General features: G+C 35.2%; 1 protein-coding gene across 1 annotated transcript; it reads left to right on the top strand.

The window, feature by feature from the left end:
* The first annotated feature begins 990 nt into the window (after nt 1-990).
* Nucleotides 991-26037, top strand: LOC121726773 (aminopeptidase N). The gene is made up of 14 exons (XM_042114278.1): nt 991-1095; nt 16391-17125; nt 17303-17458; nt 17792-18085; nt 19266-19449; nt 20159-20315; nt 21057-21316; nt 22069-22270; nt 22808-23088; nt 23516-23715; nt 24307-24474; nt 24927-25070; nt 25192-25270; nt 25694-26037. Exons 2-14 carry the CDS (start codon nt 16410-16412, stop codon nt 25850-25852), a joined length of 3000 nt encoding a protein of 999 aa, XP_041970212.1. The 5' UTR covers nt 991-1095; nt 16391-16409; the 3' UTR covers nt 25853-26037.

The raw sequence follows: 26037 nt of genomic DNA, 5'->3' as shown, positions 1-26037 counted from the left end.
AAATGTGACCCTCGTTAGCACGGAGAAAATACTTTAAAAAATTTGGACGAAAAAATTCAACCTCTTATAACCACCCCTTTTGAATACACCAATCGATAGGGGGCGCCAAGGGGAGTAAGAAAGTTCAAATAAACTTTTCTCAAAAATCAACCCCCGGCCAGATACAGGCCGATATACGAACCTCGTTAGTATGGCGAAAATACTTAAAAAATTTTGACGACAAAAATACAACCCCTTATGGCTAAACCTCAACTATTTCTGTACTCAATCTTCATAATTTTGAAGTCGGTGCCAGTTCCAAAAGTTTCAAATATTCTGTCAGAGAACTAAAGATTCAGCTATCTGGTACCGACTTCAAAATGATGAAGATTGAGCACAGAAATAGTTGAGGTTTAGCCGAATTCGGAAAAAGGCACTATTAGATAGGAAAAATTATTTAATACTTTTTAGTTCATAATATTATAAGGATGTTATTATTGTTTTTACCTTGGAAGTCGGTTTTAATTTTTTGTTAAAAATAATAATTTCATCCAGGAGAAAAACGTGTCCTTCGTCCTTTTCCGGGGCTCAAACTGTCGCTATACCAAATTTAATCGAAATCGGTTTAAACGTGCAGACACGATGGATAGACAGACAAATAGGACGACACACTTTTGCATATTTATCAAAATGATTATGATATGGGTGAAAAAAAAAACACATTAGACATCAATGGAAGGTTATTTAGATCTTTATCCCCTACCGGGGGTACAAATAAACTTTCGCAAAGCATGGAATTTTCCAAAATTTTCTATACGCAAGGAAAGTCATAACAAAAGCTACCAGTAAACATTAAAGTTGATTACACACCGGCCTTGAACTTAAATTCAGTTACCGTAAATTGCGTTTGGCGTTTACCGTTTCAGGGGTAATAAAAGGGCCATTCGCAAATTGAACGATAAGTCGATTGCGTGTCCATCAAAATACTCTTACGATAGAGTAACCCCCGTCCCACAGGCGGGAGGAGTTAGTTACCTTCCAACCTCGCCGCGGCCCGGACGCGAGACGCGACTCCCGAAGCAGCAGCGAACAAAACAATGGATGTCGTGTTAACCGGTAACGTTTTTATTATCTTTAATCGATCATTGGCATGCAGGCGTCGAGTTATCCTCTCACACGCGTTACGTTTTATGCAAACTTGCCTCAAGGTCAAAAGTTTTCACCAGATGTCCTCACTGAAAACCTTTTACGCTGAGATATTTACGTTACAATTTCTCGTTAACTTTGTTGTGTAAATGTTTACGTTAATTATTCTCTCCGTTAACATCGTTGTTGTTTTGTTTTAATAAAATTTTTCATTTTACATTTAAATTGTATATTATGTATTTTCACTTTTGAGTTTCTTTTACATTTGTTTAATTTTAATTATTTATTGCCACTGTTGTTTTTGTTTACGTTTTTAGTTGATATTTAACCTTTTGTCAATTTTATTATTAGAAATTATTGACCGAAAATTAATTTGTTTTCAAGATAAATAATTTAACAAGTTTTAAAATCATCATCGTTTTGCTATTTTGTTTATTTTATTTCTAAAATAAAATAATACAGGTACAAGAAACTTAATTGGCTAAAAGTCACAAAAAAAATTATATCGTAATTTCTTAAGCAGCAGCAAAAAAAGTCTTAAACATTGTGCTATAAAGTCATCGAAATCTAAAACTATGCTGCTAGGAAATGATGAGCTAATCAAAAATGAAATAGCCGAGAATGCAAATCACGGTGAATGTACTCGTGTAACCCGACTACAGCTGTCATTAAAAATTTAAGAAGCCGTATTACCAGCCCATTACATGTCAACCCAGCGCCCCGAGTTACGTTTTAATTTCGTACACCTTTCGATACTGTGCTTTTTATTGCTGTCGTGTAATAATACTATACTCTAGTTGCTCTATTCCATTGTGCTCCTCACGTTTGCGAGGGGTAAGAGCCCTCCGCTGCAACAATAGGATAGCGTTGTAATGTGACAAAAGGGTCCCACAAGGGGTTGCTCTGGGCCCCCAAAGTTTTATTAGATAGAGAACCGATGTATTAGCTATTTTCAAAGCTATTTTATCCGTTATCTAATCGTTGAGATTTATTTCACCTTTCAATTTACGTTAAGATTTTTATTAGGAGGTTTGCTTAGTTGATTAATTTTCTTGTAATTTTGTGATATTATGGAAAAATAATTTAACGCTGCAACAATAGGACAGCGTTGTAATGTGACAAAAGGGTCCCACAAGGGGTTGCTCTGGGCCCCCAAAGTTTTATTAGATAGAGAACCGATGTATTAGCTATTTTCAAAGCTATTTTATCCGTTATCTAATCGTTGAGATTTATTTCACCTTTCAATTTACGTTAAGATTATTATTAGTTGGTTTACTTAGTTGATTCAATTTTTTGACCTTTTTTTGTGATATGGAAAAACAATTTAAAAGGATTTTACAACTTTTGTTTTTAACTTCAAGTTTCTGTCCTGTCTTATCGTTATTTTAAAGTAACAGTAATGCTGGAAAATCTAAGTTGTGTAATAGTATGACTCTAAATCAGGCGGTGTATCTTATCAGATCGAGCCTCGAGGGGAGATTGGCGCGTACTTTGATTGAGCTTGAAATTACTTCATGAAACCGTAAGGGGTTCATATATTTATCGAGTGGTATCTAATTACTTTTGGTTATGGTTCAAATACGAACAGCATCTCACGAAATGAGTCTCTAACAATAATAATATACACTTTTTAAGCACTTATTCCACTTTTATGAATTTAATTTATTACAATTATGTTTCCGATAAAATCGTCATCAGATTTTATCGAAACCGGTCGTGTAAAACATAATAGTACTAAAATAAATTAATAAAAGTGGCATAAGTTCATGAAAAGTTTTTTTGGCAGATAGCTGATGTAGTAAGGAAGAACTTAGGCTACTTTTTAACCGACTTCCGAAAAGGAGGAGGATATATTTTACTTTTTTTGTATTTGTTCTCGGACATCTACGCCATTTGTGGACCGATTTTCAAAATTTAACTAAAGTTCACGCAGACGAAGTCGCGGGCAACAGCTAGTATATTAATATAACTGTGAAACATGAATTTCCACCAAGAAGTTACAGTACATTCAATATGTTATGAGTGTCTAAGTTTAAAGATAAATAAACGTACTCGGTACTAATTTTTCATTTGCAACGTATTTACCTAAACTTTTAATATTTCTATATAACTTTTGATACTTCTTTCATCAAATATTTTATGAAAGAAGCAACTAATTGCTTGCCCTTTTAATCTCGACAAAATTTAACGTTGTGGTTTGCCCAAAATTTCATTTAGATCATCCTTCGCCAAGGCTAATGTAAGATACATTAGCCTTGGCGAAGAATGATCTTAATGACATTTTTAGGAAATTTCACTTATGAATTATTACTTACCTTATTTTTTGTTCGGTCATCTCGTGGGGTTCCGCAGATAGAAATATGGAAAACGAAACAATAGTTATATTAAGGTTTGAAGGTTAAATTCCTCTTGTAATTGACTGTACGATGGCTACCAGTCCCATAAAACTCAGATGTTGGTATTTCTTGCAAACAGTTAATAAATACTAGAGTACATATGTTTTATCTCATCTTGTTTATTTACAGCGGTCTATTTCTGTTTCTTTTTGCGTATGTAAATTTCAAGGGATTTTTTAACGTTTTGTCTACATGGTTTAGTTACTGTATCTAACAATTTTCTTTAAAACATATTATTGTTAGATCCTTGTGTTGGAGAACATAACATTTGAAATATATATTTATATAATATTATGTTCTACCAAAATATGTTTTGAATGTCACAAAGTACGGCGAAAAGAAAGAGATATCCAAAAAAATAAGTAGGTGTGGTCACATTTTTTAAACATTATTATTATTTTTCTAAAAGCATATTCTGCTCTAAAAAGCACATAAAAATTATGAAAGAGCCCCCAAAGGCATAGTTGTAATTTATAAACTTCACTCAAGCATTAAAGTCCATGTTTTTAATTTCGGGTGTACCAAAACCATATAATAATAGGCTTTTATACAGCATAAAAGCTTGTTTTAGGGTCGTAATGTAAACACTGGAGACCTTTATTACCGTGTTTATTATAAACAACGAACTTTAATACGCTAACAAAAAACATGGCTTGATACAACATTATTTTAGTACAGTATAAGAATGAGACGTGGCTCTGCACGAAATATGATACAATCTAAGTAAAGCCTTTCATTTTTCTTCTCGTTCTCTAAGATGAATATAACTGAAACTAAACATAACAAAACAAAACATAACACACTAGAATGTGATTGCGATTATTCGTAATCGTATTGCAGGCGATGACATATCTCGGTGCTTATAATATTGCACACGTTAGTTTCGAATAGAATAAAATATAATACTAAGTACTCACATACGGTTTTGCTCGATAGTTTTACTCCAAATCAAGCAATAATCACCGTGTGGACCGCAAAACTGACAGCTCGAAGGCTCGCTTCAAGCCGGCTCGATGGAATTAAATATGTCAAATATGTCATTTCCTTCGATTTGGAGTAAAACTATCGAGCAAAACCGTATGTGAGTACTTAGCATAAGAATATGGAATAGAATAAAAGCGCGAAGTAAATTTAGCTGGCCCCTAGACGAGCAATTTTATTGTCAATATCACGCTCCAATTTTATTGAACATTTTCTTTGACAATTAAGTAGATTGAAAGCGCGCGAAGTTCAATATCAATTATCAACTTTAGACGGTCAATAATATTACGCAATACCAACTATTCTGTGGCAATACTTACGTGATATTTACATTGCTCGCCGGCTTGTATGTCAAAAATGTACGGGATATAATCTCCCAAGGGCCTGTTTCACCACTTACTGATAAGTGCCGGATAGGCTATCCACAACTTATCTGACAGGTGGAGTATAAAGTGTCTCTCAGATGAGTTTAGGATAACCTATCCGACACTTATTAGGTGGTAAAACAGGCACTATGTCGTAACGCTTGCTATGCATTCTGCCAAATTCATGATCGGACTTCGGTATCGACAGTCGACACTAGCGAATATAATTCGAATGAATTATTCGGAAGATCCTCATCTTATTACCTATGATTGGCGTTATGCATACTGTTCAAACACCGCTGGTAATCACGTGGTAATCCTAAATGGTACGAAAAGAAGTGCCTTAAGATCTTACTAAGAGCCTTAAGGTAGAGCCTTAAGCTTACAATGTTGGTCGTGATCACATTTAATACATGTGTCGCCGTTATGTATACTAATAGCTAAACCATTATTCCAAGGGCATAGTTGATTTAAATGTTAGCGCATAATGAAGCCATATTACCACGTGTGTATAATGAAAAGCAAATTGCCAATGTGCCACCGATAAATTGCTATTAGTTGTCACATGAGACTCTCTTCATCAAACGTAATCGAATAAGGACACGCTCACACCTACTCTGCTCACACTTTGTATCTCTGTACCCGATCCTACTTTTTAAAGCAATAATTATTATGCTGCTTCGTTTTTTGATCGACTTCCAAAAAGGAGGAGGTAATACGTTCGGGAGTACGTTTCTTTTTTTTTTGTATGTTTAACGATTACTCAGCCGTGTGTGGTCCGATTTTCAAAATTCTTTTTTTTTGTATAGGGTTTAACTCGAATTTGGTACCATGTTCACAAAAGTGGTGATCTGATGATGGGATCCTTGAGGAATCGAGGGGATTCCTTGAAATTTGTATGGAAACACATAGAGATTTTGATTTTTTCTGAAGCATTCGAGGTAAATGCTACCAAAAAGTAATACTTCGCACCAGGTTATACCGAACTGTACTGAACCGAATAGAACTTTTGAATGTTTATAGGTACAGGTTCAGGGATTTCGGCATTGCTTAAACAACTGAAAGCATAAGCCAACACATCAATTTGATTCATAATCAACATCACAACCATAATTATGCCATGCATCATCACATTATGACACAATTATTAGTACTTTTCATGATATTTTGCATCGAAGCAGATGTTTTTGATGATGATTTCGCTGTTTGTGAACCGATTTTCAAAATTCTTATATTGTTGTATAGGATATAATCTTAATTTTGTATAATTTACGAAAGTGGTGAGCTGATGATGGGATCTATGAGCAATCGAGGGAAATCCTTGAAATTTATCAAAATACTCATATTGGTTAAAATGTTGTTTCTAGTAAGTTAAACATATGTTACGAATAAGAGAAATTTCATACGATGGTGTCTCTTGGTCCAAAGGCACTGAACAGGACTCCTGGACCTTTAAAGATAAAAGTTTGGAAATTGCAGCATCGCTTAGATAACTGCAAGCATTTACCACAATTTCGCTTACAGTAACATAATGTGAATAGTTAACATTCGTATTGGTTATTTACTCATAAAGCCTTATTTTGTAGAAAACTAAAAAGAGTGAAATTATTATTTTTAACAAAAAAATTAAAACCGACTTCCAAGGTAGAAACAATAGTAATATGAACTAAAAAGTATTATTAAATAACTCTTACTCTTTAATAGTGCCTTTTTCAGAATTCGTCTAAATCTCAACTATTTCTGTATATACCACAGTCTTCATTTTTTGAAGTCGGTTCCAGCCAATTTAATCGTGAGTTCGGTAATGTCAGAATATCTGAAACTTTTGGGACTGGTACCGACTTCAAAGTAATGAAGACAGAAATAGTTGAGATTTAGACGAATTCTGAAAAAGGCACTATTAAAGAGTGAGAGTTATTTAATACTTTTTAGTTCATATTACTATTGTTTTTACCTTGGAAGTCGGTTTTAATTTTTTTGTTAAAAATAATAATTGTAACTTCACTATCGCAACTGTCAAAATGTTAATTTATGGCATTTGTTGCTCATCTAGAGTTGTTGTTTCTACTTCTGCTGGTACTCACGGAGTGCAACCCATTGTTTTTTTAAATCTCATCACCTTAACGTTCTAGTACAGCTGCTATAAAGCAATTGGTGGTTCTAGAGACAAAATAAGAACGGAAAGTGAACCAATAAGATTTGAACGCGGCGTGGCCCGAAGGCCGCAGGTCAGTGAGGCAGCGATAAGTGTCAAACAAAATTTGCGATTCAATGAGCCGACGGCTCGTCTAGTATTGTTATTGACACACGGTACACGGTAGGTCATTCACAACTACTATAACCTACTTAAGTCGATAGTGCGAACTATTCGACTACGTTTTGGCGGTATAGCTCCGACGTCTTATTCTGTTACGGATGCTTGCAGATTAACTGGTGAAATTATTTAGATTGCAATAATTCATAAACCAAAATGACAACGTTAACAAGTTCTTGTTCAGTTCATGTTTATTACACTTTTTTACTTTAACGTGTCTTAAACACTTTCGAATAAAAATTGTTTAGATGTAAGATGTTAATTTGGGATTTTATTGTTACTGATAATTTTTTTTTTGCTATCTCTAAAATTTAAATAAATGCCATAATTAATCTAGAAGTTAATCAAATAATCACTTTGCTTTTTATTTATTTCATAATGAAATGTAGAGCATGACCGTATTACCGTAGGTCAACGAGTGTGTTTAATGTTTATACTTTATATTATTATCCTTTCGGAGGTTTCGCCTCTGTCCGAGGCTAATGCTATCAATAACTTATCTGAGAGTATAAAATATCTAGATTCTAGGTATTATAATTTAATAACTAGATGTTTTTATACCCATACCCACCCACCGTGTGTTTTTTTTTTTACGGGGTAGAGCCATGCTTCGGCACGAATGGGCCGGCTCGACCGGAGAAATAACACGGGCTCACAGAAAACCGGCGTGAAACAGCGCTTGCGCTGTGTTTCGCCGAGTGAGTGAGTTTACCGGAGGCCCAATCACCCTTTTCCCTTCCTTACCCTCCCCTATTCTCTCTTAAAAGGCCGGAAACGCACCTGCAGCTGTTCTGATGTTGCGAGTGTCCATGGGCGACGGAAGTTGCTTTCCATCAGATGACCCGTTTGCTCGTTTGCTCCTTATTTCATAAAATAAAAACAGTAAATTTTCCAGCGATAAAAAGTAGTATACACTGTGTTTTCTCTTGTTACTTTAAAATTTTGTTGATGTCGAACGAAAATCCACCTCGTTTAAAATTTATGGAATCTACGAACACACTAAAACGCCTGACTAACGTCTATTCTTCCCTTGTAAGTCCTCGAACGTGACCAATGTTCTGATACTTTTACTATAAGTACCTACTTTACTAACAATTTCTGTTCATAATAACTAGACAAAATTATTTAGATTCTTTTGCTACTATAAAGCACATAATATTATAATAAAAAAAATAAAAAAAATATCTTTTTATTCAAAATGGGTATCATGATAAGTACACTTTTTGAAAGTCGAACGAAGAAACTACGTTGTCTACCACCGGTTCGGGAACTACCCCGCCGAGAAGAACCGGCGTAAGAAACTTGCACGGGGCCATCTTTTACTAAAAAAGTACTATATATAAAGTACTATAAACAGACGAACATAATATAACCTCCTCCTTTTTGGAAGTCAGTTAAAAATAAACTGTGCGTTATCTTTGAATAGCTACATTAAAATTGTTTTTTAATGATGCCTATAAAATCTCAAGTTGGTGGTGTCTTGAGGAACAATGGGTAGTCGTGTCACGTGTTATTCACGTGGTGCCATGAGGAAGCAATAAGATGGAGAGGAAGCTCGGCGTATGGGTTCTTAAGGCCTCATTTCCTGTCAACACTGTTATAATATTCATAATCCTTACATAATTCATACTAAAGCGGGTGATCGAGGGGCGGCTAGTTGATGCTGATCGACTAGCGAGGCGCGAGCGAAATGCAAGCATGTCTTTATTCTTGTTGGTTTTGCGAGCCCAGTAAAAAATTGAGCACGACGAACCGCGAGCCAGGCTCGGCAGTATTCAAACCGCGGTTGTGCAATGATACACTAGCTTTACCGACGAGCCATAAGACCACGGTCTTATTTGCCCGTCGATCACCCGCTTTATAATATGGAGAGAGCGCCGGCTGGTAGAGTTTTCTGATTATTACCGATGTGGTAAGTTCTTATATTAATTTTATAATAAACTCATACCAAATATTTTACTGATTCCGTAGCAAAAGTTGATTATAAAATAAACGAATTTGTGAAGAGAATCGTCTTTTTATTTTGAACCGACTTCCAAAAAAAGAGGAGGTTTCTCAATTCGATAGTATGCTCTTTATTTAGTTATGTTTGTTCGCAGGTAACTCTACTATTTGTAGACCGATTTTTAAGATACTTCTGTTGTTGTATAGGACATAGTTGAAATTTGGTACCACGTTCACAAAAGTTGTGATCTGATGATGCGATCCACGATGAATCGAGGCAAATCCTTAAAATTTGTAAGGAAACATGTACAGGGGTATAACTGTAGTGATTTTGACTTTTTCTGATGGATTTCAAACATATTATGTACTACCAAAAAGTAACATTCTGCAAAAATGTATAGGTACCTTGGTTCCGAAGGTGCTGTACAGAATTTTTCAATCCTCATAGATAGATGTTCAGGGATCAATCAATTTCATATCAATTTCATCAATTGTCATCATCATCACCATAAAGTTATTATGCCACGCTGCACGCACCGTCAATCATGACCCTATTATTGGTACTTCTCAAGGTCATAAATCAATCACATCAAAATAATGTGTATTTTTTTTAAATACACCCAGGTACAGTTAACTTTTGTGATAGTTATATACACTTAGATAAAATTATCCACCACTGACTGCATACAATATGCGTAATAGACATCTAGATAACTAAAAAAAAAACCGGCCAAGTGCGTATCGGGCCACGCGCAATATAGGGTTCCGTAGTAACGCTAGTTTTTGATAATTTTTCACCATCTCAGTAACATTTAAAGAAATTTTAACGAATATTCCTTTATACTTTTAGACATAGACATTTTGTTTATGTCATCGACTATTACTAAATAACTTGTTAAGAGGATTCCACACCGCCGTTTTTCCATACAAACGCTCTCCCCTGTTTCCTCCCTGGATAATGCCGGTAGAGTTATGATTTTTTTCCTGAATATCTATGGCCACTATTAGCATGTCCCTATGTTTTCTTTTTTTTTCATAATTTTATTAATAAAAAAGATAAGGACGTCCAAAACCCAAAAAAATGGCCAGATTTTCCTCTGTGTTCAAACACCCAGAAAACAAAACTGGCTAAAATATACAAAAAAAATAAAACATAGGAACACAGCTCAAGCCTTGCTTTAATTCTTAATAAAAAAAAGTACTTAAATCGGTTAAGTTTTGGAAAAGGAATCAGCGGACAACGAATCGAAGATTTTCTGTTCTTTTATTAGAACTTTTGTCGTGTTGTCTTTATCGCGCTCTGCGGTGGGAGACTTGAGATTGGTGAGACAGCAATACATTTTCAAATACTTACCTATTTTCAATTTCTCTCGCCCTTGGTGTATCCTCTCAAGTCTTCTTAGCCGTGAGTGTTTTCTTTTTAAATTCAGCATCTTTGCTACTCCCGTGAATATTTTCACATTTCCATAAGACACGTACGTATTTTTTAATAGTGTGCACATATGTTGCTTTACAATCCAGGTCATAAACTGTATTTATCATTTTACTTCATTTTAATTGTAATGTGTTTTGTGCATTAAATAAAATAAAATAAATAAATAAGACACGTCCACAGTAGAATGGTGGGGCGGGGCACTGGACTCTAACGTATTTTGCCACTTTAGAACTTCGTATTTCACAAATGGACCCCGAAATCGGAAAATGATTTTTGAAATGAAAATGTTTTGGGATGGACACGAAAAAAAAAGCCGGCCAAGTGTGTGTCGGACGACGCGCAATATAGGGTTCCGTAGTACCGCTAGTTTTTGATAATTTTTGTATAGTTAATGAATGTACATTTATAACGTGTTTTACATTACTAACAACATCATCTCAGTTACATTCAAAGGAATTTGAAGTTTGAACGAAAATTTCCTTTGTACTTCTACGAATACAATTTTTAATTTATCGACTATTACTCAATAACTCATGAATGTCTTCTTAACCGTGATAGTTTTCCTTTTAAATTCAGCATATTTCTTACCCAAGTAAATTTTTTTCATCAAAGGGAAATTTAAATCAAAGGGTAAAAACGGGACCCTATTACTAAAACTTCGATGTCTGTCTGTCTGTTTCCAGTATGTATCTCAAGAACAGCTACAGCTAGACATCTGTAATTTTTACAGATAGTGTATTTCCGTTGCGGCTGTAACAACAAATTCTAAAAAAAAATATTTTTCCCATACAACAAACCTGATTTTTTGGCCTTTTTTGCTAGATATCAATAATGGCAACAGCTAGGCACTTGAAATATTCACAAGATACTCAATTGTATTTATACTTTTATAATTAATAATAAAATTAAAATAAATAAAAATATTTAAGGGTGGTTCCCATTACCCATACAACAAATGTTATATTTTAGGCCTTTTTCGCTCTATATCAATAATGGTAAGAAGTAGGCACTTGAATTTTTTACACATTCTTTTGTTGTATGTGCATTTTAATATTTAATAATATTATTAGAATAAAATTAAAATTTAAGGGGGGCTCCCATACAAAACACAATTTTTAGCATATTTTTGCTCTGTATCGGTACGGAACCCTTCGTGCGTAAGTCCGACTCGCACTTGGCCGAGTTTTTGTCTTATTAATTGTGTAGAATGCCATAAAAATGGGAGCTAGAATATGTTATTACTTATTATGCAGCACATTTATTACTCTATGGCAGCACATCGCAGTTAATATGAGAAGTGATGCCAATTACTTTCGGTTTGTGGAGCATATAATGCCGTAAATAGCGTATAAAACGGCTTAAATTTATCGCTCTAATCGGCTCAAAGCTGCTGAGAAACTAATCAACATATTAAGCTGTTTAACTCGTAATTAAATTTCCCATTAGCTTTATTTCAAGCGATTAATAGCGATTTCGTTTGAGCAGCAAAATAATTTGTTTAACCGATGCTTAATTTAAAGTAACCCAAATTCTCGTATGATTAAGGTGACTCTTATATGAAAACTAGCTGTCCCGGCAAACGTTTCTTTGCCATATAAAGTATGTTGATCGTATTATTTTATTGAAGTGACTAAATAAGTTTGTCACCATGGCAACGTCCATCGCTATCCCATCGCACGAACAATAGTCGCCGTCAGTCTCGAGTTGTAATATTTTATTCAACAAATGCACTTATCAATATGAAAGGTACCCAGTAGCCGATTCTCAGACCCACTGAATATGCATATAAAATTTGGTTAAAATCAGTAAAGCCGTTTCGGAGGAGTACGCGGCCTAACATGGTGACACGAGAATTTTATATTTAAGAATATAAGAGTCATCTTAATCATATTGTTGGCGGTATGTTGTAACGTGTGTACGGTACTGTCTTTTAGAGTTTAGACCAATGACAGCGGGTCCAACATTGGGCAGACAAACAAACAAACATATTTTGACAAAGTTTCTGTCATGATTCCGATATGTCGTTTGCAACATGTCGGATTATTTACTGTATGTGCTAGTAGGGCTTTTTTAATTTTTTTTAAGGAGGTTTGCGTAATATTTTGTCAAGCGTACGGGAGAAGCTGACTACAGTCCTTGTAAATTTTATTATAATTCTAGATTATATAGTCTATTCTAAGAAAACTAGTGCGAACATGCAGTAAGGTAATATCAATTGATTGCATGGTTCACTTTGACCTAGTTGAGGTGTATATGTGCTAATCTGATACATACATGGATAAAGCTAGTATACTGATTAGCTAAACTATAAAAACAAGTATGATAAATACCTTTACTATTCTAGAAACCTGAGATTAAAAAAAAAGTAAAAACCGAAAAAATCAACAAAACATTGTGGCCGATGCAGCAGTCGTGGTTTTTTATAGAACAACTTTCACGTATACTATGCTTCTTACTCAAGTAGTATTTTTTAAACCTTTTTCATATTTGAACTATAGGTCTACCAGAATCTGATGGCAAAAAGTGAGAAAATAAATTGACTCTAGCAATACCGGGGTAATTGGAATAAAACATTTTGACTTTTTTTTCTTCTTTTAGCGGCTGATTCTGCGTGTTAAACATGCAAATATAAAAATATATCCAATGATCAAGGATATTTTTTGAATTTTCTCTCGTATGAGTGAAAAAAAGTTACTTTTTCAGCGCTGCTACTTTCACAGCGAACTCTATGTACAATAAGTATTACACTTAGTTTTGTTACACTCTGTATGTTGTATTAGTGATAGGATGTATGTACGTACGTATGTACGTGTTACACACATTTTCTTTCCATTTTTATTATTCCTACTTCACACAGAATATCCTCCGGAAGACATTGAATTTTTTGGAATAAGATGTTGATAAGATGTACCTTTGTACAAAACATTTTTTAGTTTTTAAGCTGTTTCATTTCTTTTCCTTTGTAAGTAGATAAATCTATACTTATAATAAAATCGTAGAGGTAAAATTTTTGTACATTGAAAATAAACTTGAAAATACGAGTCAGGGGCATATTAGAAGAGTAGTAGAATACATTTTAACTGTTTTTGAAATTTTTGTTTCTCTGTCTGTTTGTCTGTTTGTCTGTTTGTACAGGCTAATCTCTGAATCCGCTGGACTGATTTCAATGAAATTTGGCTTACCTTACATCCCTGGTCAACATCTTAGATACTTTTTTTAACCGACTTTAAAAAAAGGAGGAGTTAATGTTTACTTTGCTGTTTATGGTCAGATTTTCAAAATTCTTTTTTTGTTGTATAGATTGCCCGAATTTGATACCATGTTTACAATAAAATCGGCCAAGTGCGAGTCGGACTCACGCACGAAGGGTTCCGTACCGTTATAGAGAAAAAATAGGCCAAAAGTTGTGTTTTTGTATGGGAGCCCCCCTTAAATTTTAATTATATTCTAATTTTATTATTAATTATCAAATAACACATATATTTAAGGATTCTGTGAAAATTTCAACTGCCTGCTTGTTGTAATTATTGGTATCGAGCAAAAAAGGCCAAAAAATCATGTTTATTGTATGGGTGCCCCCCTTAAATATTGATTTTATTTTGTTTTCAGTATTTGTTATTATAGCGGCAACAGATATACACAATCTGTAAAAATTTCAGAACTCTAGCTATAACGGTTCTTAAGATACAGCCTGGAGATAGACAGAAGGACAGACAACGAAGTCTTATAGTAATAGGGTCCCGTTTTTACCCTTTGGGTACAGAACCCTAAAAACGGTGACTTGATAAGTAATGGAATTGAAGAAACTCCTCGGAATTTACAACGACAACCAAAGTGATTACCAATTCTAGCAAAGGTCGATCTTTAAAACTTTTCCTAATATTCGTAAACGCTTATCCAAACACTGCGTATCTCAATTCGTTACCAGCCATGGAAATTTTAAAGTCAAACTTTACGGATCTAAGTTACTAGCATCGGTCGAGCACATAGGTAGAAATGGTAGAATATGTACGACCGACGAATGTTTGAATCATGTTCTCTGGGAGAGTTTTTTCTGCCAAGACGAAAGAACTACAATGCTAGACAACCTACAGTGTAAATCTGATGTCGCATACTACGGTGATCGTGGACAGCAGGAAATTAATCCGTGCCTTCAAGCGTTTTTGTCATAATTATTATTGGCAACAGTCTAACACAACAAATTCCAATATTAATTTAGCTATACTTAGTACAGTTACAATTTTTATAATTATAGTTTATTTTCGTGGTTCATTAAAAATTTCGTGTAAAATGTGTTCTATTACTCTTCCACTATGCCCCTGACTCCTTTTTTTAAGTTTATTTTCAATGTACAAAAATTTTACCTCTACGATTTTATTATAACATACACCCTCAAGTATTACACTCAGTTTTGTTACACTCTGTATGTTGTATTAGTGATAGGATGTATGTACATACGTGTTACACACATTTTCTTTCCATTTTTATTATTCCTGCTTCACACAGAATATCCTCCGGTAGACATTGAATTTTTTGGAATAAGATGTTGATAAGATGTACCTTTGTACAAAACATTTTTTTTTTAGTTTTTAAGCTGTTTCATTTCTTTTCCTTTGTAAGTAGATAAATTGTAAAATAAAAAAAATATATATATATATGTTTGTTAGTAGTTGTAGTACTGATTTTGAACACAAGTCTCGGGCTCTACTGAACTCTCACCCCGTTGGAGCTTATAGTCTATAATCACATTAACACACGATACGAGATTACCCTAATGCATTGAAATGGATACGCACTAATGAAACCCTACTGGGAATGAGAAAGGATATCAAGCGGTAAAGTTTTTTTCATTCAAACAGAAGTTTATTTATCTCGAGGTATTTTTTAAAATTTATTTTGTCGGTAGGGGTAACAGACAGGCAGACATCACATTTATATTATTATTTATTAGTAAGGGTAATATTATGTTATATCATTCTGTCTAGTTCGTTGCTTAATTTATGTCAAGTTGTATGCCTATTGCTTACTGATTCCCTTGTCCCTGATTTAACAATAAAAGGCAGATTTAAAATTAATTTTCATATTCAACACAATCGACAGTAGAAAATGAAATAAACATTGTTATGCTGAGATGAGATTCGAATAAGAAGGTTACGGTACCGTATCGACAGTCGAGAAGAGTAAACTATTCTGCGTCAGCTTCCTTATAATATTACGTTCTTTGAATTCTAAAATTTATACTTGCGACGTATGTCTACTGTTTTATTTCCTATTGTATTGTTGACTTTATATTATTGGAAATGATTACTAGGGTTTATAATTACTACACATGCAGCATGCTCTTAATAATATAATAATTGTATGACCTGTAACTGTGTGTGTGTATGTACTTAACTTCTAATATAAAGAAAATATGTTTACAACAATCCCGCTTCAATATTTTCTTTAAAAACTATGGTATTATAATTTTATTTCATAATGCTTAGTGAGCATTAATAATAGTATGATTTAGAGGATCTGATTTTAAATGATTTTAATATAAACACGCTCTCTAGCTGAGTTAAAAGGTATTTAGTCTGTGTAATAGGTTGGTGAACTTTGTACGTGCTCTTGTAATACTTGAAAGGATCATAATCGAGTTTATGATCTTTATGTTATGTAAAGTATGTGTATAATGTATTTTGTTTTAGTAGAGATTCCTTAGGACTAGAGTTTGGCGAATATTTAACTCTTATAATGTATGAGGAAATTTTTCTACGTAACACTTTTAACAACTACATAAAATTTTATTATATTAGAAAGATAAACTAATTATCTGTTTTTATTTCAGAACGAACAATGGACTTGTGATGACCCAAACGCGGGAGCCGCTTACAATAATGGACGGCAATCTTCAGACGGAATTCACCACCAAAAACAAAAGAGGGATCTATCTATCGAAAGGTCTTGCACTTGTCGTTCTAGTTATATTCGCCCTAGCACTCGTCGCTACTGCATTCCTAGTATACAATTTCGCAGCATGCCCAAGAACTGATCAATTAGCCAATGTCACCAAATTTGGTCTCACACAATGCGACCAAAACAAGTTACTAGTTGTACCGCTTACTACAGAGAGTAGCAAAAATGTAGCTTTAGAAACAACGACCAATTCGTTGGATGTGACTACAGAAAGTGAATTAAGCACAGTCACCGATGTAAGATTACCGACGAACATAAAACCTAATCGATATTATTTAAAATTAGTTCCCTACATTATTGAGGGAAACTTTACTTTTGACGGAGAAATTAGTATATTATTAACCGTAAAAAACAATACAAACAGGGTTACTTTTCATGGAGTAGAACTAACTTTTCATAAAATTAATTTGTATAAACAAGAGGATGGCAAGGAAGTGAAAATAGTTAGAAGAACTGAAGATGTGCCTAGACAATTTCACATAATCGATACTGAGGAGACACTAGGAGCAGGCCAGCTATATGTTTTAAATATAACATACACGGGGGTCCTAAACGACAACTTACATGGATTTTATAGAAGTTCGTACGAAGAAAATAAGATCAAAAGGTATTAATATAATGAACTTTATAAATTACATTTTTCTGACACATCACAACAGTAAAACCCATGACAATGAAGTTCATTATTTCATTGTCTCTAGTTCAATGGGTTTAAATTTCAATGAAGATTGCACATGCAGCGACGATGTGTGTGAACCGTTTCGTGATGCCTTTTATGTTTCAGATGGATAGCTGTAACTCAATTCCAAGCGACTGACGCCCGCCGCGCGTTTCCGTGCTGGGACGAACCAGCTCTAAAAGCTAAGTTCACAATAAGCATCGCCCGACCCAACAACATGACATCAGTATCAAATATGAACATTATTAAAAGGGAACCGCAGTAAGTTAATGAAAAACTCTCTTTACAATTTAAAGTTATGAACGTAAGTTTTTATAGCTTTAAGCAAGTTGGAAAGTCCATTTGTTGTTAATGCTCACACTCACTGCTAGAATATAGTTAACGGTTTTACCCGCATGTTGTTAATGGGATTCAATTGTTTTGATTTTACTTATGGATTACGGCTTTGTTAAGTGATCGATATCTAATGGTACAATAAATATTTATGACCCACTTAATTAAAATCAATATTGTAGTTTAATAAATATATACATTGTTTTATGTAAAGTGCTTACTTACATAATTTGTATTATTTAAAACCTTTTGTTTTTGCAGCGATACTCTAAAGAATTATACTTGGGACCACTATGCAGAATCACTACCTATGTCCACCTATTTGGTCGCATTTGTAGTCACGGATTTCGGAAACATTACCGACAACAATTTCGCAGTGTGGGCCAGGAAAGAAGCTTTGTCGTCAGCAAGCTACGCATTGGAAATCGGGCCCAAGATTCTACAATTTTTGGAAGATTACTACAAGATAAAGTTTCCTTTGCCGAAGATAGATATGATTGCATTGCCGGACTTCAAGGCTGGGGCGATGGAGAATTGGGGGCTACTAACATTTAGGTAAAATACTTTCACTCTAAAAATAAAACCGATTGTGACTAAAAATCTCAGGAAAAGACGTAATTCTCCCGGGCAATAACCTATTTTCAACCCAACAAAGCTTCTAGCGTCATGTTGTTCATCAATAAATTATCATCTTTATTAAAAAAAAAACCGTCATGTCCGTTATTTCTAATATTGTGGATCATTTTTCAATACAAAATAGCGTGACAATCGATTGCCCACGACGTGGCGAGACACTTCATTACTCTGGGCCATTTATCACTAGCATCAGGGGTTAGTCTGCCCCTTATTTGTTTTCTGTGCTCGCTCTCGTGAAATGGAACACCCGCTAATAAACGCCTTGCAAACATATTATCGTATTCCGCTTTCATACTCGTAATTGGTAAAGGGAATAATTATTGTTTTTGAAAAATATTCGTTCCCAGTGCATTAGTGTACAAATGAACGCATATAGAAATAAGGTCATGCCTTCATGAGTATTGCACGTTTTGTTGTGTGCTTTAAAATATTTAATGAAAACTGCAATCAACTTGGTTTGTTATGAGTTTTAACGTTATATCTATAGGCTAGCTTTGATGCAATTTAACCACAAATCATAAAGTGTTGTCCACGTGGAGAACAATAGTTCCTTTGCTACTATAAGATCTATTGCGTGTGTGAACAAGCGGGAATTATCAAGTAAAATATAAAACAGAAAATCACGAGATTTATAGTAAAAATAGATAGTAAGAAATAATACAACGGGATGCTATTTGGAAATTCTGGCAGAAGTCTAAACTAAATAACAAGCCGAGTCGATGATGAGAAACATTTCTTATCCATCCCAAAACGTGTACACTATAATAATAATAATAATAATAATAATAATCATATCTATGGACGCTTCACACCACGTCAGTCTGGCCCCGTGCTAAGTACCTGAAGGACTTGTGTTACAGGTACCAGACAACGGAAATATATTTAATACTTGTATACTATACATATACTTAAGATTTTTATTATATCATACTCATATTTAATACACAACCATGACCCAGGAACATTGAAAAACTTTTTGTTCCGTCGGCGGGATTCGAACCCGCGACCCCCGGCTTGAGTTGCCACACACTCTAACCATTGAGCCACGGAGGTCCTACCTACGTACAACGACGCTAATAAATCACTTCAAAATTTCTAGAGAAATTGCAATGCTGTACGAGCCTGGAGTGTCTCCTACAACATCGAAGGCTCGGGTAGCGTCGGTGGTTGCACACGAGATCGCGCACCAGTGGTTTGGAAACCTCGTCACCCCCGCCTGGTGGTCAGATATATGGCTTAACGAGGGGTTTGCTAGCTACGTCGAGTATGTTGCAGTTGATGCGGTGAGTAAGCACAAAGGGTAGCAACAAACTAGGCATTCGCACAATTAAGCAAACTATAGAGATCGCCCAATGGTCGAAGTTCGACCTTAGTTTCAACGACATTAGGACTAACTACATGAGTACTACCTATTATTTTGTAAAAAAATATTGACTTTATCATATTTTTTCAACTCTTGTCGCCGTTAGTTTTTGGCTCACTTAATATATATAGATGTACCGCATATTTGCTTAATATGTGTGAAATCTTGGTTTGTTGTTACACTTTCATCGTTAGCTCCTTTTTGCTGACCGTTGTAACCTATCAATCCCCAAACGGCAGCCGGCTGCCGCATAACAATTGAAAATTTTGTGTGTCTGAGATACCTACGATTGAGCATACGCTAATCACTTCAATCATCACTCATCATCATCGGACGAGTCGTCGTCTGATATTTCCATGTTCCTCGTCGAATTGGCCACGACCGGACCGGGATAAAAAGTTATGATACTTTTTAGCCCCGAAAAATGTACGGTTTCCACGCGATAAGCCAATTTTGGCGCAACGGAGTTGCGGGTGTCATCTCATATGTTACATTTTAATTTAGGTATGCCGTATGCCATAAAACAGAAAGCTATGCAAAAATTATTATTATCACAATTGTCATGTTATATATTATAGTAATTAATATTGTAATTTAAGTATTAAATTATATTTTTTTATGCCCCAAAGGTGGAAAAATCATGGAAGCTAATGGAAGTGTTTGTGCTGAATGAGATACAAAGCGTATTCAAATTAGATGCGCTCACATCCTCACATCAGATTTCTGTGGAAGTTGGAAACCCAGAGGAAATTGGAGCTATATTTGATAAGATTTCGTATGGAAAAGGTATATGACTAACTTTTTTCTTGATTCCTTTATCTGCATATCTGTATTAGTCCTAAATCCTAATCTATGAATAAACAGTGGTGAAAGAAAGATATTTATCTTTAACTATGAGTAATTTCTGTTGTTACCTTTGGCCAATGAGTGATTTATATTTTTACTGCTTAAAAATAGCCTTTTCCCGCAGTTTTGTCTGCGCATTGCAGTAGCGTCGGGGGACCTGGAGTAGCAGATAGTGATGATATCCATTCTGAATCATGTCTATGAGATATAAACTATGTACCATCGAGGAAATTGCTTCCTAGGAAATTAATTGTGATCTGGGTTTGACGTAACGCGACCGAACTACGTAGGTTTTCCAACTGCCTGGGAATCAACTTCTCTGATAATACATTGCACACGTAATATATTACATGTGGCAGAAGATAGGTTTCGTTTATCATCAAAAATCAAAAGTACTATAAAATACGAAAGTGTAACTCGGACTTAGAAAAAAGTTTCTCACAAACATTATACAATAAAACGTTTGTAAACACAGTGTAGATTTTTTTAAACAGTAAAAAGTTAGTTTAATAATTGTGCATTATAATATAATTGACAAAAAATATATAACATCATCTATCACGGTTAGTGAAACACAAAATGATAACAGACGAACGGACAGACTGATAGGCAGATAGACAAGTCTCACAACAGGTTCCTGTTTTGTTCCGGGTAAAGAAAAACTATGTTTTCGTATTTCAGGTTCGGCGATATTACGAATGATGAATCATTTTCTGACCGACGACGTTTTTAACGCTGGGATTACTGACTACTTGAACGCTAAGAAGTTTGGAGACGCAGAACAAAGGGATTTGTGGAGTGCTCTCACTAATGCAGCCAGAGAGAAGGGCTCGTTTGACGCAGATGTAGCAGTAGTTATGGACTCATGGACTCTGCAAACTGGGTTCCCAGTGTTGACGATAACAAGAAACTACGAAAACAAGGAAATATCTTTTAAGCAGGTAATTGTCTCAATTGACGTAATTAGGACGTAGTTTGTAAGAATCAGCTTGAGTAATAAATTGAACCTTAAAATTATTTGAAATTTTTAGAATTGTCCTTGAAAAGTCTTAGGGCCTGTTTCACCACTTCCTATAAGTGCCGAATAGGCTATCCACTACTTAACTTGATAGATGAAATATGGAGAATATGTCAAAAAAGCTGAGAATAGCCTATTCAGCACTTTATCAGAAAGTGGTGAAACAGGCCCTTAGTGTGTTTAAGTAAATGTTAATCTAGCTAAGAAACTTTTGGCACAACATAATAATGTTGCTCACGGCATTATTATGTTGTGCCAAAAGTAGAGTAAGAGCAAGTGTTATTAGTAGATTAGTGATTAGATGGATTGTTATTGGTAGTTCTCGATTTAGTATCTATTGTACTCGTATATTATAGTTATCGTATATTCAATCTTGAAGTTTTCCGCGGCCCATAACTTATTACGAATTTGAAATTACTTATGAAAGTATTAGCTGAAAAAAATTACGGCGGGGCTAAAATGATAACATTTAGCAATTCCTCTCAATCAATTCAGCAAATGAATTGTCAAAACTATCAAACTGACGAATGTCAAATTAGTACGAATTGAAAAGTGCCAATTTTGCGATTTCAAAAAATATGAATCATATTATGATTCATAATATGATTCTCCAAACCAACCATTTTAACCCCGCTGATTTACTAAAACTTATAATAAACAACATTATATTCGCAGGAAAGGTTCGTGCTCATCAACGAAACGGCTGAGAACCAAACGTCATCGGTGTGGTGGATTCCCGTGTCGTACACGACAGCTGCGGAGAAAGACTTCGAATCCACACACCCGAGACTGTGGCTGCGAGGGGAGCGGTCCATTGTTGTCTCAAACATCACAGCAGGGGTCAATGACTGGTTCATAGCGAATATACAACAAACAGGTCATTAAAGAATTATATTGATTATGGGCCTGTTTCACCACTTCCTGAGAAGTGCCGAATAGGCTATCCACCACTTTCACAGAAAAAGTATGGAGAATCTATCAAAAAAGTTGAGAATAGCGTATTCGCCACTTTATCAGAAAGTGGTGAAACAGGTCCTTAAATTAAAAATTACTACAGATACAACAGCTTCTACAACATCGATAAATAATTAAAATCCAATGGAAATGTTTTATTTGTCTGACCATGCACATCGCAGTGGATCTCTTGGATCTTAAAAACATTACTAGAAACGCAGTTTAGGTGAAAACGCAGCCTTAAAATATCTATTTTTATATTATTATAATTTATAATAAATTTTTTTTATTAAGATTTTTACCAAAGGCCCAATTTAGGTAACAATTCGACAAAATGTACTTTGGTACGGACTGTGGGCAGAGATATTCGCATAGTCACTGGATACTTGGATACTGGATAGCCGTTAAAGTTTCTGTATAAATTTGGAAAATTCCGGAATTTATTTCTATTTATTTACAGGTTTCTATCGCATAAATTACGACGAGAGAAATTGGAAGATGCTCATTAATGTATTGAACGACAAACATCGATTTGAAGAGATACATCCTATTAATCGAGCTCAAATTATCGACGACGCTATGAACTTGGCTCTGGCTGGCCGGTTGGACTACCGAACTGCTTTAGACATAACCAGCTATCTGTCACACGAGAAGAGCTATGTGCCTTGGAAAGCTGGTCTGGTTGCTTTAGGATACATCGATACCATGTTGTCTAAAGGAGCTTACTATCTTGAATATAAGGTTGGTACTTGAACGTTTTAATTGTTTAAGTCAGTGTCTAAACACACCATGCCGAAGTTCCGTGGCGAAAGTTCCGCATGATTACGTCAGCAACGCAAGCGCATAAAATATAACGCGATGTAATTTCGGCATTTAAAATACATTACAGGCAGAATCAGGCCGAACTTCCGCCTCCCTTCCTTCCTTCAACACGATATTGTGTTAAGACACTTATTCATCAAAAACAAATTAGTTGGGTAGTGTTTTTATAGGCCCGTGTTAATAAACTGCTCTTATTGCTAAGACTATTAAAGTTAGCCAAGTTAAGTAAGCCAAGATTGTTACTGAGTAGGAATAGGAGCTCTAGAGCACTTTCCCAGAGTGCTTAGTTAAGTAGAATTTGCAAGTAATAGTAAGTAGTTGAGTAATGAATTCTTTTTGGACACAGAAATACGTTTTAAGCCTACTGAGTGACGCGGTAGAAGAGTTGGGATGGGAAGTAGCCAACAATGAGAGTGTCGTGAGAGCGCAGCAGAGAGTCGACCTGCTGTCTACAGCGTGCCACCTGCAGCACCTGGACTGTCTACAGCATGCCGTCAGGATGTACACCAACTGGATGCTCACGCCGAACCCTGATGCTTATAACGAGTGAGTATGACCACCAATTGTACGGTTTTATGGCAATAATTGTACCATCAGAGAAATGGATTCATAGGTACTCGTATCAGGTATGGATTCATAGGTATATTGTAGGTTGAGACTTGAGGTCTACGTTATTTGCGCGGGTCACGTCAAGTAAATGCTGGTCGTGATTTGGTTAACACGACCCGATCTTTGGTAGGTCCGTCATCTGCTTATATAAGTCAACTTATGTTTACTCTCATATTAATTGAATGAAATATTGAACCAAGTCGAGTAAATGCTAATAATTTGGTTAACACGACACGATCTTTGGTGGGTCCGTCATTTTATGAAAGACTAGATGAAGTCCGCAATTGCGTTGCGCCAAAATTAGTTCATCGCGTGGAAACCGTTCATTTTCCGGGATAAAAAGTATCCTATGTCCTTTCCCGGGGCTCAAAATATCTTCATGCCAAAATCAAATTTCAACAAAATCGGTTCAGTAGTTTGGGCTTGAAGAGGTAACAGACAGACACACTTTCGCATTTATAATATAAGTATGGATTGAAATATACTGATCCCCAACAAAATAGGTTACTCATTTTGGACTTTTTTTAGGATTCACGCAGACTTACGCAGCACAGTATACTGCGTGGGGGTACAGGCAGGTGGCGCGCGGGAGTGGCAGTTCGCCTGGGAGAGGTTCCAGGTGGCCAGCGCGCCGTCAGAACGGGAGCTACTGCTGTCTGTGCTCGGATGTACTCGAGCACCACATTTACTTTATAGGTACGGAAAGTAAAGTTCATAATTTTGTTGGTTTTCATTGGGGCTAATAGCTTTGTCCACACTGTGCCTTTTTTTGTTCATCAAGGGGGTTATAGCGCAGTCAACATCGCACGTGAGGCATGCCCGCGACGCTATGACACTTTTCTTTCCAACGCGGGTGGATTTTGACGCATTCAATTATTGAATGTGCCAAACGAAAGTTGAATAAAAAGATGATGACGAAAATTGAAGATGAAATTGCATAGTGTGGACATAGCTATTGGGTTATAGAATCGTGTTTGTAGGAAGATAAATTAATGAATGCCTTATCTTTCTACAATTCACGGGAAAGGAATATTGCATTTTATGCCCCTTTCTTGACTTATTAAATTTTCCGAAATAACCATTAGGTATACTCTTATCATTAACACATATTTTGATATTTTATTATAGTTTCATCTTACATTTTCCAGGTATTTGGACTTATCCCTGCGTAACGATAGCGGAATACGGAAGCAAGACACAGTGAGGGTGTTCTCTGCAGTGGCGAGCTCATCTATCGGTGAACCCATAGCTTTCAACTTCGTCAGAGCTAATTGGCAAAGACTAAAAGAATAGTAAGTTGAATGTTTTGCTATTATACTGTGCAATAAATTAAACTCATGTTTAAAAATCGTCCTAATATTTAGCAATAGCCTTATAATTCATTAAATTAATTAAATTTATAATTGGTTTCAGTGTGGGATCTGTGTCGACCCTAAATTCTATCGTCAAAGTTGTTACAAGAAGAATTAACCAAGCTCATGAATTTGAAGAGGTAAGATCAGTACCGCAATTAAATAAAATAGCCCCATAATATTTGTACACATAGATAAAAACGTATTTTCATATCAAACAAATACTATAAACCATAGAGGATTATAATAATACATCGAATAGTTTAAACATTGGTTTGTCATATTTTTATGAAGACTTGAAGTTTTATAGGCTTTACTAAAATTGTTTGATTTAGGGGGGGGGGGGCATTTAGTTAGGTGTTTATAAAGAATAAAATATATTTAATAATTTTTAGTTGTAAAAACATTGTATTGCAAACAAATGGCAAAAAATAATTTTCTTCATTTTTAATTTTTAAGTACTAGACAAACGGAGGCATGGGCGTACCGAGGGGGGACCCCTCGGTACGCCCATGCCTCCGTTTGTTAATTTCGAGTGTTCTAAGGTGTAACCTTTGTGACAGCTCAAGAGGTTCATCACGGAGTCCTGCAGTGATCTCGGACGACCAGTTCAGCAAGTTCTAGAACGATCCGCCGCCAACGTGCAGTGGATGGAGAGGAACTACGACACCATCGTTACCTGGCTGCTCACTGCTGACACAACAGACAAGCGGGACGCGTAATCGATACTATTTTCTTTTATAAATTTCATAATGTAATTAATACTTTATCGATGTAAAAATAGGATAATTGGTTATAGTTAAATTATATCGCCCTGTTGGGGTTATTTAAATATTTCTAATCTCGTTTAACTGTAATGAAGTTATCTAAAATAATAAAATGTACATTAAAACAACTAAATGTTTGA

The sequence above is a fragment of the Aricia agestis genome, chromosome 5 (genome assembly GCF_905147365.1).
Source record: "Aricia agestis chromosome 5, ilAriAges1.1, whole genome shotgun sequence".
Taxonomy (NCBI): domain Eukaryota; kingdom Metazoa; phylum Arthropoda; class Insecta; order Lepidoptera; family Lycaenidae; genus Aricia; species Aricia agestis.
Note: the sequence above shows the minus strand (reverse complement) of the source record. Positions and strands in the feature narration are given on the sequence as shown.

Excerpts from the sequence above, each read along its gene's own strand:
- LOC121726773 (XM_042114278.1), top strand. The coding sequence starts at position 16,410 with ATGACCCAAACGCGGGAGCCGCTTACAATAATGGACGGCAATCTTCAG. Across the intron at positions 23,716-24,306 it reads AACCCTGATGCTTATAACGA|GATTCACGCAGACTTACGCA; the intron begins GTGAGTATGACC and ends GACTTTTTTTAG. Across the intron at positions 25,071-25,191 it reads TGGCAAAGACTAAAAGAATA|TGTGGGATCTGTGTCGACCC; the intron begins GTAAGTTGAATG and ends AATTGGTTTCAG.